The 14,402-nt window shown below is 46.2% G+C and overlaps 2 protein-coding genes across 9 annotated transcripts in view; both read left to right on the top strand.

Annotated features, from left to right (window-relative positions):
• dcst1 (DC-STAMP domain containing 1) overlaps positions 1–979 on the top strand; it is a 14,720-nt gene extending 13,741 nt beyond the window's left edge. The window contains exon 14 of one of the 3 annotated variants that reach the window (XM_085176307.1): positions 1–979. This exon is cut by the window's left edge and continues 76 nt beyond it. In XM_085176307.1, the coding sequence (XP_085032433.1) occupies positions 1–128 (128 nt within the window). In that variant the 3' untranslated portion in view covers positions 129–979. The other 2 variants (XM_085176305.1, XM_085176306.1) reach the window with 2 other exon arrangements.
• A 700-nt stretch (positions 980–1,679) lies between these two features.
• Positions 1,680–14,402, top strand: part of adam15 (ADAM metallopeptidase domain 15) — a 30,548-nt gene continuing 17,825 nt past the window's right edge. For 2 of the 6 annotated variants that reach the window (XM_085176294.1, XM_085176289.1), the window contains exons 1-5: positions 1,682–2,306; positions 4,037–4,128; positions 12,976–13,052; positions 13,466–13,544; positions 13,633–13,709. In XM_085176294.1, the coding sequence (XP_085032420.1) occupies positions 2,156–2,306; positions 4,037–4,128; positions 12,976–13,052; positions 13,466–13,544; positions 13,633–13,709 (476 nt within the window). In that variant the 5' untranslated portion in view covers positions 1,682–2,155. Of the gene's footprint in view, positions 2,307–4,036; positions 4,129–12,975; positions 13,053–13,465; positions 13,545–13,632; positions 13,710–14,402 lie in introns of all 6 variants that reach the window. The other 4 variants (XM_085176293.1, XM_085176291.1, XM_085176290.1 and 1 more) reach the window with 4 other exon arrangements.

Raw genomic sequence — 14,402 nt, 5'->3', positions numbered from 1 at the left:
GTGTTCCAGCGCCTGCTCAGGTGGGGCCGCTGCCTTTGCTGGCATCATCACAGAGAGGAAGCGTCCAGCTCCGAGAAGACGCACTACGCCAGCGCTTAGAGGAGAGAGAGGAAGCTCCACCTGGATGAAGGAGAAGTCGTCCAGTTTTTTGTGGCGGACTCGAGCTTCAGGCAATAAAAACAGATTCAGTTCAAACTGGACTGAAGCTCGTTTTATCTTTTAGTCTGAGAGTGGATTTGACTCTGTGAGGTTTCTCTGAGCTGCTTACTGTTTGCATTTATTGCAAACTTTATTTTTCTGCATCAGCCTGAATAGCTGCTACCATGGTAACCCACTGCTGAATGTCTCCCATTAAACCTGTGAAACCATCAGTGTGGTCAAACTGAGCCGACGGAACAATCAGTCATTAACTAAACTGTACAGTCAGTACATTTGATATACAGCGCTGTGATCACATGATCCGATTACTCGCCGTATGTACAGAGGAGTTCTGTGAGCAGCTGATCCTCCGTGCCGCGTTCGCTCAGATTCAATCTGACTCTGGGTCAGTTTCCAGCGCCTCAGAGGAGCGGTACTGCTCCTCTGAGGCGCTCCTGAACTGTTTCTGACCCCAGTGACTCATAATCCTCCTGAACACACTCATTATTCAGCTCCATGTGGACCACAGGAACACCAGTAACGCTGCTTTTAAACTCACATTAGTCCTTCACACAGACATGGCTGTCACGTTCTCTTTTTCATGAAGCAGATTAGAAAAGGAAATAAGAAAGAGATAGCACACGCTCCTCTCTCCTCTGGCTGCTGCAAGTAAAACAACTGAAAGAGTAAACTAGACAAACGCAAACATGTCTGTGAGCTTACGAGTCTTTGGGTTTTTGTTCTGGTGTCTGTAGGTAGCATCGACCTGCCGAGAGCTGCAGATGAAAGCAGTCGTCTCCTGTAGTTTAAACAGAGAGCAGACTCTCAGCCACCTCCTCTGACTCCTGGAATGTGCAGAAAATAGGTTTAAATGTTAAACACATTTTTTCCAGTCAGAGAATGTTGCAGATAATTAAATTTTTGCTTGATGCATAAAGTTAAAAGATTAAAACTAATAAAACAAGTTTTAAAAAGAGACTTTTCCATTTGATTACATTTTGTATGATGGATTATGCAGAAAAAGTAGAATTGGGCTGAAAGATCTATCACTTTATCACCTATTCAGGTTGTAAATCGTGTTTTTAAAAAGTAACTAAGTGATTAATTACTTTTGAAAATAAGTAATCAGTAAAGTAACGGGATTACTTTTTGGGGGAAGTATTTTATTTTTTATTTTATTTTATCTTGCTCATTAAAACAAGGTAAAAAATTCTTTAAAAATAATTTTCATTATTTCGATTATTTAATCTGAATCTATTTATTTAAAAAAGGCAATAAATAAAAGTACAAACTCAGCACTTTTCCAGTTAATGCTAAATCATTTCCTCTCCAATTTTGGCACAAAAACGCAGAAAAAAAATAATATTGTGAATTTAATAAATTTGAATGTTAAGCATTTGATAAGAAATACTACAATTTACTCATCAAAAGCTAAATCGTTTATAAAACAGCTAGCATTTTCTAGTAATTCTAATAATAATCCTTAAAATAGCTACAACACGTACATAAAGGTTTACGCTGTTTTATTTTGAAGGGTCTCTCGCTGTGTTTCCTGTCTCCTCGGCCAGCCTGCTGACGTCACCGTCGGTCCCAGTATAAACACGGACGGTCCGGAGCGCTATGTTAATGAGCAGCTTCAGGCCTCCAAACACGGACGAACCGAGCTGTCCGGAAACAAACGGCCTGAGCCGGAGGAGCTGGCGGGGTCCTCCCGGGACTGGCGCTCAGTCTGGGACTGTAGGGACACGTTTGGCTGGAGCTGCGCAGATAACGGTCCGAGCCAGAGCCGTGATTTCCCGCTACTTTACCGACAGTAACGGACACTCCCCCGCCCGGGGTTCGGGACAGCACACGCCGCTTTGTGTGGGTGTTACATGGAAAAGAAGCGCCATGGAGTTTCAGCGGAGCCTCTCCCAGAGCTCGGACACGGTGAGGTAACGGGAGCGGGACGGGGTTGCCTCACACACACACATCAGACAGCAGCAACCTGTTGCTGGTTGCCGGTGACGCAGAGAGGATGAGCGGGACTACCGGGCTGTTGCTGCTACTGCTCAGCGGCCGTGCTGCGTTCATCGTCTGCCGGTCCCTGAACGCACCCCAGGATGTGGGGAGTCTGCCTCGGGACGGACAGACGGACGGTACCGACAGTCTGACAGCCACGGTGACAGGTAACGATAACCGACTGATGGGGCCGACCGTCATTCAGGAATACGCTTAAAAAGTAAACATGTAATTCATCCAAAAATCACTGAATCTGGTCTTCTCAACGTATTTTTATTGAAAATAAAACAAAAAAATAAAGGAGCCTCTTTACATTTAATTAGAAATGTGTAAACAATAATCAGAGAAATAATCATAAAGCTGAACATACTTAAATTAACTTGGTAATGTGAAAATTTAAAAATTATAATGAACATGTCCAAAACCCAAGAAGTCTGGGTAAAAAGAAAAATCACTGGGATTAAAATAAAAATATTTTAATATTAATTTAATTTTCAAAAATATTTTCAAATTTAATTTATTTATGTATGAAGTAGTTACTTAATCAAAGAACAGGAAACAATGAATGTAGCTATGACAAGTAATATAATGCAAAGGCTTTGATTTAACTATACAGAGATTAGTCCTGGTTATGTGCGAAGTCGTCCCCCAAAATGTCCATTTTTACATCAGGAAAAACCAAAATTAGAGGTTTAAAAATAATTAAATAAAAGAGAACAAATGTGCCCTACAGCCAGGAAATGTAGGAGAAATATTTCATTAAAAACATTTAATCAAGGATTGTTTCAGTTTTCAGCCTGTTCGTGTGTATTATTGTGTTTATAAATATGTTTCTGTGGGGACCCGTGTGAGTTTTTAACCTGGGGAGCGAGGTCCTCGTGGGCAGTGAGGTCCTCGTGGGCAGTGAGGTGATGGTGGTGGTCCCAGTTCTCCGCAGCTGGATTAACCCTTTGTCCGGATTAAACTGGTGACCATTTGGATCTATCTAGGATTTCTTGGTGTTGTTGCCATAACAACACATCTTGAAGGCGGACCTACTTGGAAGCACTTTTGTTGGGTTTTGATTGCGTGACAGACTCAAACCTGTGACCACGCCACTATGGCAGCCGAGGAAAGGCTGCTATGTTTAATAATTCTGTCTGACTTTATTTTGTCACATAAAGTTTTATAATTCTGTAAATTACAATAAAAGAATTTAAGTTTAGTTTCTTCGTTTCACACCATAAAGAAAACGGGAAGATTACTTACACATTAAACTCCAGACAGAATCACGTCCATCACGATTACGTACGCGCCTACAATTAAGATCGTTTAATTAAGCGTCACCCAATAGTGTCCCTGCTCGTATAAGGTGGAGACATCTGTGCTGAAGAACGGCAAAAACTCACAATCACTCTTCTCTTTGATCACTGTGGATCTGCTACTTTTCACAAGTCTGGGCTAACTTTAAGAAAAGAAAGTAACTGATTATGTAGTTACATAAATATCAAAGTTAAAAATAAATGTGCATCCTCATGACATCACATGTCAGACTAGAGAACAGTGTATGCTAATGAGGGCGCTTTCAAAGATAGCGATGCAAACGGGTGTAACCTTTGACCTCTTTCTAATTTAATACCTGGCATGTTGCCGTGGTAGCTAATCGGACTGCCTCTCTTTAACCTGCTGTAGCGTAAACACGACCTCCGACACCGACAGCTCCAAACGGAGCGTCCAGACGGCGGACGGCTTCTGATTGGCTGTCAGACAGCAAACACTTGGTTCTCAGATCGATTGTTAATAATTAGCAAGTATACAACTAGCCATAGAAACATGATAGTGTAGCCTCTGTCTGGAACCCCGTGTTCCCAGTTCTCCCAGTAGCTTGCTGGAGTTCACCGTCTGTCTTTGTTCTCAGGTGTGGACCGACGCCAACGCCCGCTGCTGGCAAAAACTCGCCCCTTCGTTCTAGTGGACGGGCGGAGACGGAGCCTCGAGGAAGCTTTCCGGGTAGGATGAAAATGTCATTTGGAGGTGGTGCTGCTGTTTGGGTGGAGTATCTGTGTTGGTGCAGTGGTCCTGAGCTCAGTCTGGTTTCCAGCTGGAACTGGATATTCGGGATGGGTGGGAAACACATGCAAACACACACTTCCCTTCCCTGTTTGAGAAAACAAAGCTGATTTAAGCGCCCATCTGTTATCGCGGTTACCTGATGCGAGTATTTTGGGCACAACATGCAGGGCGTGAAGCTCTGCCTCCACAAACTGCACGAACGGCAGCGTCATGAGGACAGAGGCAGCTGAAAACATAAGAGGAGGAGATTTAAATCATGTTTTTCACTTTTTCAATGTTCACCAGGCCTCATTTGTAATATTGTTTCTGTTGTCAAACATCAAATCGTGAAGCCTTCTTTTGCCCGGCACTAGATTATGTCCAGCAGACGTGGCCGGGCTGTGGGGGTGGAAGTGTCAGCACAGTTTGTGTTTCCACACTGACGTTACTTGGACAGGTTACAGGCTCCTTCCTGCACACAGAAATCATCTGCACAAACACAACATGTTGTTCTTCAGGTGACGATGTAACACAAACGAGATCCTTCAGCTAAGCTAATGCTGCTGCTGTGCGTGGACTTACATGTGCAGTCCTCCCACAGAGATCCAGCCAGATAAATGATATTTGCACATTTTTGAATGTTACTGTCCTTCTGAGAGGCCGATGCTGTCCACAGTCAGTTCCCACAGAGACGATCTTAGGTGAGCATTGTCCACCATCGTGGATTTCAGCCAGCGGCCGTAGACCTTCCTGCTAATCGTAGGTTCAGACCAGAATCTGCACTAGAAGTCCACTGTGGAGGGCGTGGAGTGCATCTGCAGGCCACGAGACTCCTCTGAGAAACAGCTGATTGCAGTAATCTTGGTCGTGTCCAAATTCATGGGCTGCTTCCTCCTGAGGCCGCATTTGTAGACCGATTACGTCACAGCGACGCACCGAAGGCTGTCCAAATTCGTAGACTCCTCCGAATGCAGCCGACAAATGCGTCCTCCTTTCCCCGAATTTGAAGGATGGGTCGGGTGTGTCCTTCGTGGCCCACCATATCCCAGAATTCATAGCGCGGCCCAGCCAAACTCCAGTTTCCAACAATGGCGGCCGCTACTAAGTTTTAAAATGACTCATACTAATCTTTCTGGGTCACAAAATAAACTTTTAACATATTTTCAGGCGAGAAAGTAGCTGTGTAAACATCAAATATCTGCTCGGTTTATCAAGATATCGCATATTTGCAAAAGTGCTTCGACGTTTTCGGACACGTCTGTTACCCACCAGCTCGATAGCTCGCCGACAACTCACAACACAACTCCCGGCACATCATGTTCAGATCACCGCAGAGTTTTGCTACTCAGGTTAAACGTAATATATAAGTCACTTAGACAACCTAAAAATGTTGTTGTTGGGCTTTTTTCAGTGTTTTATTTGTTCGTGAGTAAATCGGTTTGGCTGAGATTAAAGTTATTAGATTAGATAAAATAAAACTTTATTAATCCCCCGGGTGGTTTTTACACAGCTGACTAAACGTCAAACAGAAAACTGATTAAACAGAAGTGTGAGACAGTCGAGAGTTTACTCCAGTGTCCTGTTATATTTTAGATAGCAAGGAGCAGACGCCGAGTTTATTAAACTCCACCGAGACAGCGGTGACGCTAATCAGAAGGCTAGACCGTCCAATTTCACAGCCGTTTACTTCCGGCCTACCCGACCTTCTGAGGACCCGGCCCACGTAGACCCGGCCGGGTCCTCAGGAGGATGCAGCCCATGAATTTGGACACGACCAATGAAGACTCTGGAGAAGTCTCCATTTATGGAGGACACGCTACATGTTAGCCAGGCTTTGTTTGACTGTAAACTTCATCCAGCGAGTGTGGGAGCTGGGTTTGTGGACATGCTTGGACTGTGTGTTCGATGGACACACTGACGCGCTGCACACTCGTCTGAGCTGCTGTTGGATGATTCACGTTAGCTAACATGTTCTTCTGTACTCGGTGTGTCAGTCGCACGTGTTTGTGAGGAGGCTGTTTCCTGTGAGAAAAGTGTGTGTAGCTTTATTGATAATGCTGGATAAAGTTTGTTTGACCTGAAGGGAAACCCTCACACTTGAGCGTTCCACAAAGACTGACGGCAGAGCCGCTGAGTTTATTCTGCAGACGAGCAGCAGGAATCGGCGGCTTTACCTTCTTCGTCTCAGTTTCAGTCCAACTTCTGAGACGTTATGACTGTTTGAGAGAGGAAGGAAGTCGCAGTGTTGATGGTTTTCACCAGAAGCTTCCTGTAGGCACGCTGAGACCTGCCTGCAGCGGGGAAGTTGGGGAAAGCGCGTTGTTAGAGGATGGACACTTCCTGCGCTGCTGAGAGAAGCTCTGAAATCATTTCCTGTAGAAACCCCCACCCATCCCAACCCCACCCAACCAGGAGCGAATGTGGAGTTTAGGAAGAGAGAGTAGGAGAGCGGAGCTGAAGGACCAGCAAAACCATCATGGGTGGTGCTCCGCCCACAGCTCCCCACGGCTGTGGGTTTGTCTCTGATTCACAGCAACAGTCTTAAGTTCGTGCTGCAAGCTGATGGTCCCATATGAACTGGATATGGTGATGGTGGGGAGGAAGAACTTCCATCTAACGTGGCTCAGGGTCACCTGATGCATCCCTTCACAAAGTAGCCACAGACCGTTTCCACCCGGCTCGCCCACAGTCAGCCTCCCTCTGAGGGAGGAGCTTTTCAGCAGATGTTGCAACATGTGGATGTCGTGTAACGCAGCTGTGGCTCAGAGAACATCAAACCTGTGGGATCAGTCCTGCTTTGCTTCACGCGAGCCGTTCTTCAGCTTTCACAGAACTGGAACAAAGTTCAGCTCTGGCCTTCTTGTTTGTGTTTGGCTGTCGTTGGCGGCGCCTGACGTCGTGCTTCTCCCGTGTCTTCCTGACACTCGACGTAAACCAGGCCTCGGCTCTCTCCCTGCTGTTTCGCTCCTCCTTGTTTTTCGGCCTTTCTTCCTGCTCTGTTGTGGTCGGCAGCTCTCGGCCTCGCCCAGAGTTTCTGCAGCTCTGACATCATCTGCAGGCCGGCGAGAGACATGACCTCACTGCACGGAGAGCGAGTTTTAGGGGCGAAGAGGGAGAAACCTGTCAAGAAGGGAGGGTGGTAACAGATGGTGGGAGAGGCTGAAAAACACAGCGAGGGGAGGATGAGGTTTAATGAGGTTTGTGGAACAGAAACTTTCAATAAAAACCTTTGAAACAATCACAGCAGTGAAAGAAAGAAGTGATGGAACGAAGCCGCAAAGCTGAAGTATTCAAACACACGTATGTGTTCAGACACACGGATTATCAGCAGGCTGAGAGGGCGGGCACAGCTGCACGTGTCACCGCGCCGCGTTTCAGGAGTTTGCAGGCCTCCCCTTAAATGTAAGTTAGTCTGTAGGAACATCAGCACTGTGTGGAAATGAGGCTACATGTAGCGTATATTCAGCTGACTGCCTCTCGCTTATGTCTGCAGATAGCAAGACGTCAGGTTTCTTAAGCAACAGGACCAAATCTGTCCCACCGGAGTGTCCGACGGGGTCCAGTCCATTCATTAACCCTTTAAAGCCGGTCGGAGCAGCTTTTGCGTAACTATTTTTAAATCCCGGTAGCTCTGCAACCACGTGAGCTAGCGCAATAATTATTTTTGCATATGAAACCGGAGGAGTTGTACTTACATCTTATGCCATCAGCTTGTCCTCGGTCACAGTTTCCTTCCACATATAGCTTTGCAAAAACTGCATAAAAAGCACTTGCAGCAACAAAAACATAATATTCCAGAAACTCGCTTTGCCGATCCGATCAGCTGTTTGTAACACTTCCTACGTTGGAATAGACGTCAGAGCAACTTTGGCATGTCCACCATGACCTGCCCGAAACCAGAAGTGACGTCATTTTTCGCGGAAATGTAGTTTTTTTACCATCAGGGCCTCATGAGCCTATACTGGTGTTTTTAAAAGTTATCTTTGACTTTATGACTTTCTGTGTGGTTTCTGGGATGCTTAGGACTCATATTGCACTGCTGGAAATAGTTTATTTTGATGCATATGCTGCTTTTTTGCAGATTTGCATTATAATATTTATTTTCGTTTTTCCTGCAGTGTATAAAAATTGGTGTATTTCAAAAATAAAACTATGAAGACACTCAAAATAAATTTCCTGTGGTGGGAAACTATTTTGTGCAACTTTTTTGTATTTACAGTTTTGAGGGATAAGCCTCTTAAATTTCTCCAACTAGAAATATATGTTAAAAAAACAAAAACGATTTTCAATATTTTGTAGTTTATTGCACTTTTTTGCAATTTATGTAATTACTATGCACTTAATGCAGACATATTATTAAAATCTGGGCTATAATGGTTGTATTGATGTATAGCAACTTGAAATGCTCCCAAAAATGGCTCCACAGCATGTAAACATATAATATAAGCTCTGGCGGACTTGGTTCTATGGTCGGTCTTAAAGGGTTAATGTTTCCATATTGTCAGTGAATTGCACTGCTGTTATATGAAGAACTCCATGATCTCTGAATGTTATGTTCCTTTGTGTAACTCGCACTTGTTTCTGGCTGAAAGCTCGGGAGAGTCGAGCCGATGGAGGAGTGATGGTGAGGGCAGACTGAGCGTGACTCAAAGTGCTGAATGAGCTGAAGGTGAGCGGCTGAGCCGACAGGCGACGGTGAATCTAAGCACGGGAGAATCCAATTAGCATCGAGGGGCAAAAAAAACACAGAGCAAATTTAGCAAAACCAATCACGAAGGTCTTAGCGTGTCAGCGATGCCCAACGACCTGGGCGAGCCGAGGTCGATGACCTGCAGGGGACGACCTTGTGAACCTCAGCTGTGCAGGCTGATGGGAGTTCAAACACGAGAGAAGGAAGTGGAAACACGATCGCTTCAACACTAATGCAGAGAGACTGCAGGACACAAAGGGAACCAAGACAAGGAGACGCATCCAGGACCAAAATCACAGAAATTAAACTTTATTTATACAGCGCCAAATCACAACAACAGTCGCCTCAAGACACTTTATATTGTAAGTCAGACCCTACAATAATACATACAGAGAAAAACCCAACAATCATATGACCCCCTGTGAGCAGCACTTTGGCGACAGTGGGAAGGAAAAACTCCCTTTTAACAGGAAGAAACCTCCAGCAGAACCAGGCTCAGGGAGGGGCGGGGCCATCTGCTGTGATTGGTTGGGGTGAGAGAAGGAAGACAGGATAAAGACATGCTGTGGAAGAGAGACAGAGATTAATAACAGATATGATTCAATGCAGAGAGGTCTGTTAATACATAGTGAGTGAGAAAGGTGACTGGAAAGGGAAAAACTCAGTGCATCATGGGAATCCCCCGGCAGCCTACATCTATTGCAGCATAACTAAGGGAGGATTCAGGGTCAGCTGGTCCAGCCCTAACTATATGCTTTAGCAAAAAGGAAAGTTTTAAGCCTAATCTTGAAAGTAGAGATAGTGTCTGTCTCCTGAATCCAAACTGGAAGCTGGTTCCACAGAAGAGGGGCCTGAAAACTGAAGGCTCTGCCTCCCATTCTACTTTTAAATACTCTAGGAACAACAAGTAGGCCTGCAGAGCGAGAGCGAAGTGCTCTAATAGGGTGATATGGTACTACAAGGTCATTAAGATAAGATCCTGATTATTTAAGACCTTGTATGTGAGGAGCAGGATTTTGAATTCTGGATTTAACAGGAAGCCAAAACAGGAGAAATCTGCTCTCTCTTTCTAGTCCCTGTCAGGACTCTTGCTGCAGCATTTTGGATTAGCTGAAGGCTTTCAGGGAGTTTTTAGGACTTCCTGATAATAATGAAGTGTCCAGTTTGTTTGCAGTACTTAATCATAGTTCCTAAATCTATGAATATCAAACGATTCGTCAATAAGAAAGTCGTTTATTTCAGATCAAAATCAGGATCTTCCAGCTGGGTGGAGCTCCTGAACCACAGCACTGTGGACTTTCTGATTCGGCTTAAAAAGCAGAGTTCCTGCAGCTGAGCTAATTAAGTTTTGTGTTTCACTCTGATTTGATTAGCGATAAATTAAGCCGACTCAAAAACGACCCAGCAGCGACGCCGTCGACGGCGTTCTCCTCCCAGAGTTTGTCTCTGCAGTTCTAAATACTGACGTCAGTCTATGAACATCTATAATGCATTTGTTCCTTTAATAATTCCTGTTCTTCAGATTAACAGCTACAATAACACGCTCGCCATTCTTAGTAACATGAGCAGTAACATCTGTTCCAGCTGCTTCGTCTGCTTTCAGGGATTATTTGGGCAACTCGAGTCACGCCTGTTTCTTTTAGCGGTGAAAGAAAATCTTTGTACATCAGCTGCGTGCTCTAGAAATGAACCTAAAGGGGGCGCTGCCACGCTCGTCTGGAGGAACCAATCAGAGGTCTGAACAGCTGCGTGTTTCCAGCTCGCAGAGTTTAGTGTGTCGGTGATTCAGTTTCCTCTGCGCTGCCTCTCAGAGTCAGACCCGCCCAGCTGGAACGATCATGACTCAGCCCACACACACACACACACACACACCCACACACACCCATCCTGCTGCACAATAATCTGACCCCACCGCAGTACAAAGTGCAGAGAGGGTGGGGAAAACAAGCACGCCTCAGAGGGGAATTCTGTTCGCTTTTAAAGGAGAACTTCCCCCAAAATCTCCCCTTCAAACCCTGCAGGGCTGCAGTGCATGATGGGAAGTGTTGTTGTTTAGAAGAAAGAAAAGATCCGAACGGAGCGAGAGCGTCCAGGTCACATGTTAGTCCAGCTTTCCAGAAAAACAAAACTGAAGGTTGTTAATGATCGAGTGGGAGGAGAGCAGAGATGCTGACGCTGACTGTTCATGAGTCAGCTGTTTTTTTTTTCTTTAAAGTCAGTTGTGTCGTCTGTAAACTGTAAGTGTAACAAAATTAAAGATGTTCAAAGTTTGACTGTGTGCTGTGAGAGCAGAGCTGTGTGACGGTCCCACAGATATGATCCAGATTATATGAAGAACTGCACATTTCCACCATCGCAGCGCCGCAGCGGCCCGGAGCGGCTCCGTGCTGCGTTCAGGAACCGTAAATGCACCTGGGACAGAAAAGAGAGCAGAGCTGCAGCTTTAAACAAACACTTCTGCTGCCGCCTCTGCATTGGACTCGCTGTGGGCGGGGCTACAGGCAGCCCCGCCCACACACAGTGATGGGAACCAGGTGAGGCAAAGATCAGGTGTTACTCTGGGCTAGCCGGTGATTCTACCTGGAGAGAGAGAACGGAGGAGTCCGTGTGGAAATTCAAAGAAGAGCTTCACAGTTGTGCTGAGGAAACACGACCATCCAGATGTTCGTTTAGTTAAAGACGGCAAAAAGTTCTGTGGTTTACTGATTGTTTGATTTCTTCTTGAACAGGTCATGTTCTATGTTGAGTATGATATAGATCAGCGGTCTCCTCCCTTTGTTGCCCCACAGACGGTTTAATGTCAATATTTTCACGGACCAACGTTTAAGATGTGGCGGATAAATAAACACAAAATAAAACGACACGACCGACACAAACTGTGGTTATGGGTGTAAATATAATAATAAACGTGACTTCACTGTGTAATTGTCTAACTTTATTAGCAGCGTCCTCCTGAAATGAGAGTAACATCCTCCTCTCTGCCCCTTAATGCTCTCAGGTCGCTATGGTAACGTGTAAATATTCCTTTCAAAATAAGACGCACAACTACAAGTTAACCATAAAAACCCTGAAAACCATCAATTTCACACCCGAGCCTCAACCCTCGTGGCCCGGTAACAAACGACTCACGGACCGGTCCGTGGCCCGGGGGTTGGGGACCGCCGATATGACACAAGAAAGAGCTCTCGTAAACTTGGGATGCACCATGAACATCAGCACTGCCGGGATGATGTTTCCACAAAATCCCGTTTTGCGTTGCAGTGGGAAAAGTGTAGAAGCCCAGTGCACAACATCTGGCTGATGTCAGAAACATGTGGATGGAGGAGATTTCAAAGCACGTGTCAGGTGCTTCTAACAGGACGTCCAGCTTTAGCTCCGACACAGCGAGGCCCGATTCAGTCGCTGAGCCTCGTGTGGTTTATGAGGTAAAGCAGGGCGTCGTCAGCCACAAGAGCGAAGCCGCGTGGCTGCTCCCCATGAGGGGCTTTCACAGGAAAACAGCTGCTACGCCCAGTAACACACACGCCTACACTTCCTCCAGAGCTGAGCGGAGAAAGCCGCTGGACAGGAAGTGCCTTCACTTCAGAGAGAAGCTCCATTAAGACAGGAAGGTGTATTGATTAGATGGCGGATGTACTCTGCAGCGCCACATCCTAAAGGGGCAGAAGAAAGGAAGTCACCGGAATGAAGTAAAAATGGTGGAAGCGGAACAATGAGAGTGGGAGTGGGAGTGGGCTCGCTGGATTCTAAGAGTTGGTGCTTCTAATTCAGGGTATGAAATGATGATGATGATGATGAAGTTGAGCAGTAAGTGTGTTTAATCATAAAAATCCAGATGATGATGGTGCAGGCACACACAGGTCCTCTGTGGCACCTGGACAAGTTCAGACTGCTGCAGACGGAGCTGCAGGTGACGGGATACAGAGCAGTGAGGAAGCTCCGCCCCTCCACAGCTCTGTTAGTTTCTGTCAGTGTTTACCTCCACAGGTGCCCTCAGCAGCATTTCCTCGTTAGGTATTTGTGTTGTTTGGAGGCGCTCCATCCTGTTCTTTTCTTTCCTGCCTGCAGAGTTTAATCGGCTCAGTGAATGAAGCAACTGTTCTTCCTGTTCCCAGGACGGCCACCCCGACAGGCTGCAGTGTGGGCTGGAGGTGGGAGGACGACTCTTCCTGCTGGAGCTGGAGAAGAACCAGTGAGTGAGCAGCGTGACATTAGACAGCACATGTACAGAACGTGACGTTAATCTGAGCTGAGATAAATAAAATGTTGCCGCCGTCACTGCCGATCGTGTCGGAGACATTTTTCATTTTATCGCTGCTGTTTGATTCTGAATTCTTCCTCAGTCGTCATCGTACACTCGCCGTTTCTGACTCGATCACTTCCTGTTGACATAGTTTACAGCTGATATGTGGGGATAGTCACAGACTTTATTCTGAGCCCCTCCCACTATCAGCTGTCCTTTGCTGTTGTAATATTTAACAGTGTTGGGAAGCCGTGCTCTGACACCAGCCTGGTAGTGAACATCGCGGGTTGTTACGCGAGGGCGCGTCACTCGTTTGAATATGATTCTGTTAATGACCTTTGACCTTTGTCGTGTCTCTTTAGCGACCTGCTGCCCAAACAGCCGAACGTCTTCTACTACCTCCCCAACGGTACCGGAGTGTCTGTAATGGCCAACCCTGTGGTGAGTCAGCGAACGCACCGCAGCGTCAGACCTTCCTCTGAGTCGTCCAGCTGTGACAGATGTGCTGTTGTGTTTGTGTCGCCTGCAGACTCACTGTTATTACCACGGCAGCGTCAGAGGATTCCCCCAGTCCAGAGTGGCTGTGAGCACCTGCTCGGGACTCCGGTCAGTACCCCCCCCCCCCCACAGGAAGGACAACCTTTCAGGCCCATCACAGCCCCTCGCTCTCAGCTCTCAGCTGGAGGCTTATTTGTGGTTCACAGAGTTTCTAAAAGTAGAGCGTTCGGCCCGTCTCCCCTGAATCCTCAGCTTTCAACTGTAGCTTTGAAACGTTCCTCTGTGGGCCGGATCAGGTGACCCTGAATCCTCTTTTCCTCTGAAAAACTAAAGCAAGACACAACAAACTAAAGCTGAGAGAAGAGAAACCTTTACACGTCTCTGCCGCGTGCCACAGAGAGCGGAGGAGAAAGCCCCACTGCATCCTGGGACGCCTGCAGGAGAGTTCAGGGTCACCTGTTTGAGTTTAAGGTGCCTGCAGACATACAAGAGGTTCCTGTGTGTATTAAATACAGACACTATAAATATACAGTAATTTCAGTGTGAGAGAGGAAGGAAGAAGAAAAGAGTTTCTGTGCTTAAACGCTCGAACGGACGTGAAGTCTGACGCACGGTTCAGGAGGAAGTCGTCATGTTTAGACAGCGCAGGTTTCAAACGCTCGTCCTGTTCTGCAAAAACAGAAGCTGCAGATTTCTGCTGACGGTCGAAGCTGAGCGTCAGGCAGCTGCTCTGTGAAATATGAATATTTATCGCTGACAGATGTTCACGTTCAGAGGAATTCGCTGCTGCGTCGCGTCCTG

The sequence above is a fragment of the Neolamprologus multifasciatus genome, chromosome 11, assembly GCF_963576455.1.
Source record: "Neolamprologus multifasciatus chromosome 11, fNeoMul1.2, whole genome shotgun sequence".
NCBI classification, from domain to species: Eukaryota; Metazoa; Chordata; class Actinopteri; order Cichliformes; family Cichlidae; genus Neolamprologus; species Neolamprologus multifasciatus.
This window is presented reverse-complemented; position numbering and strand designations above follow the sequence as displayed.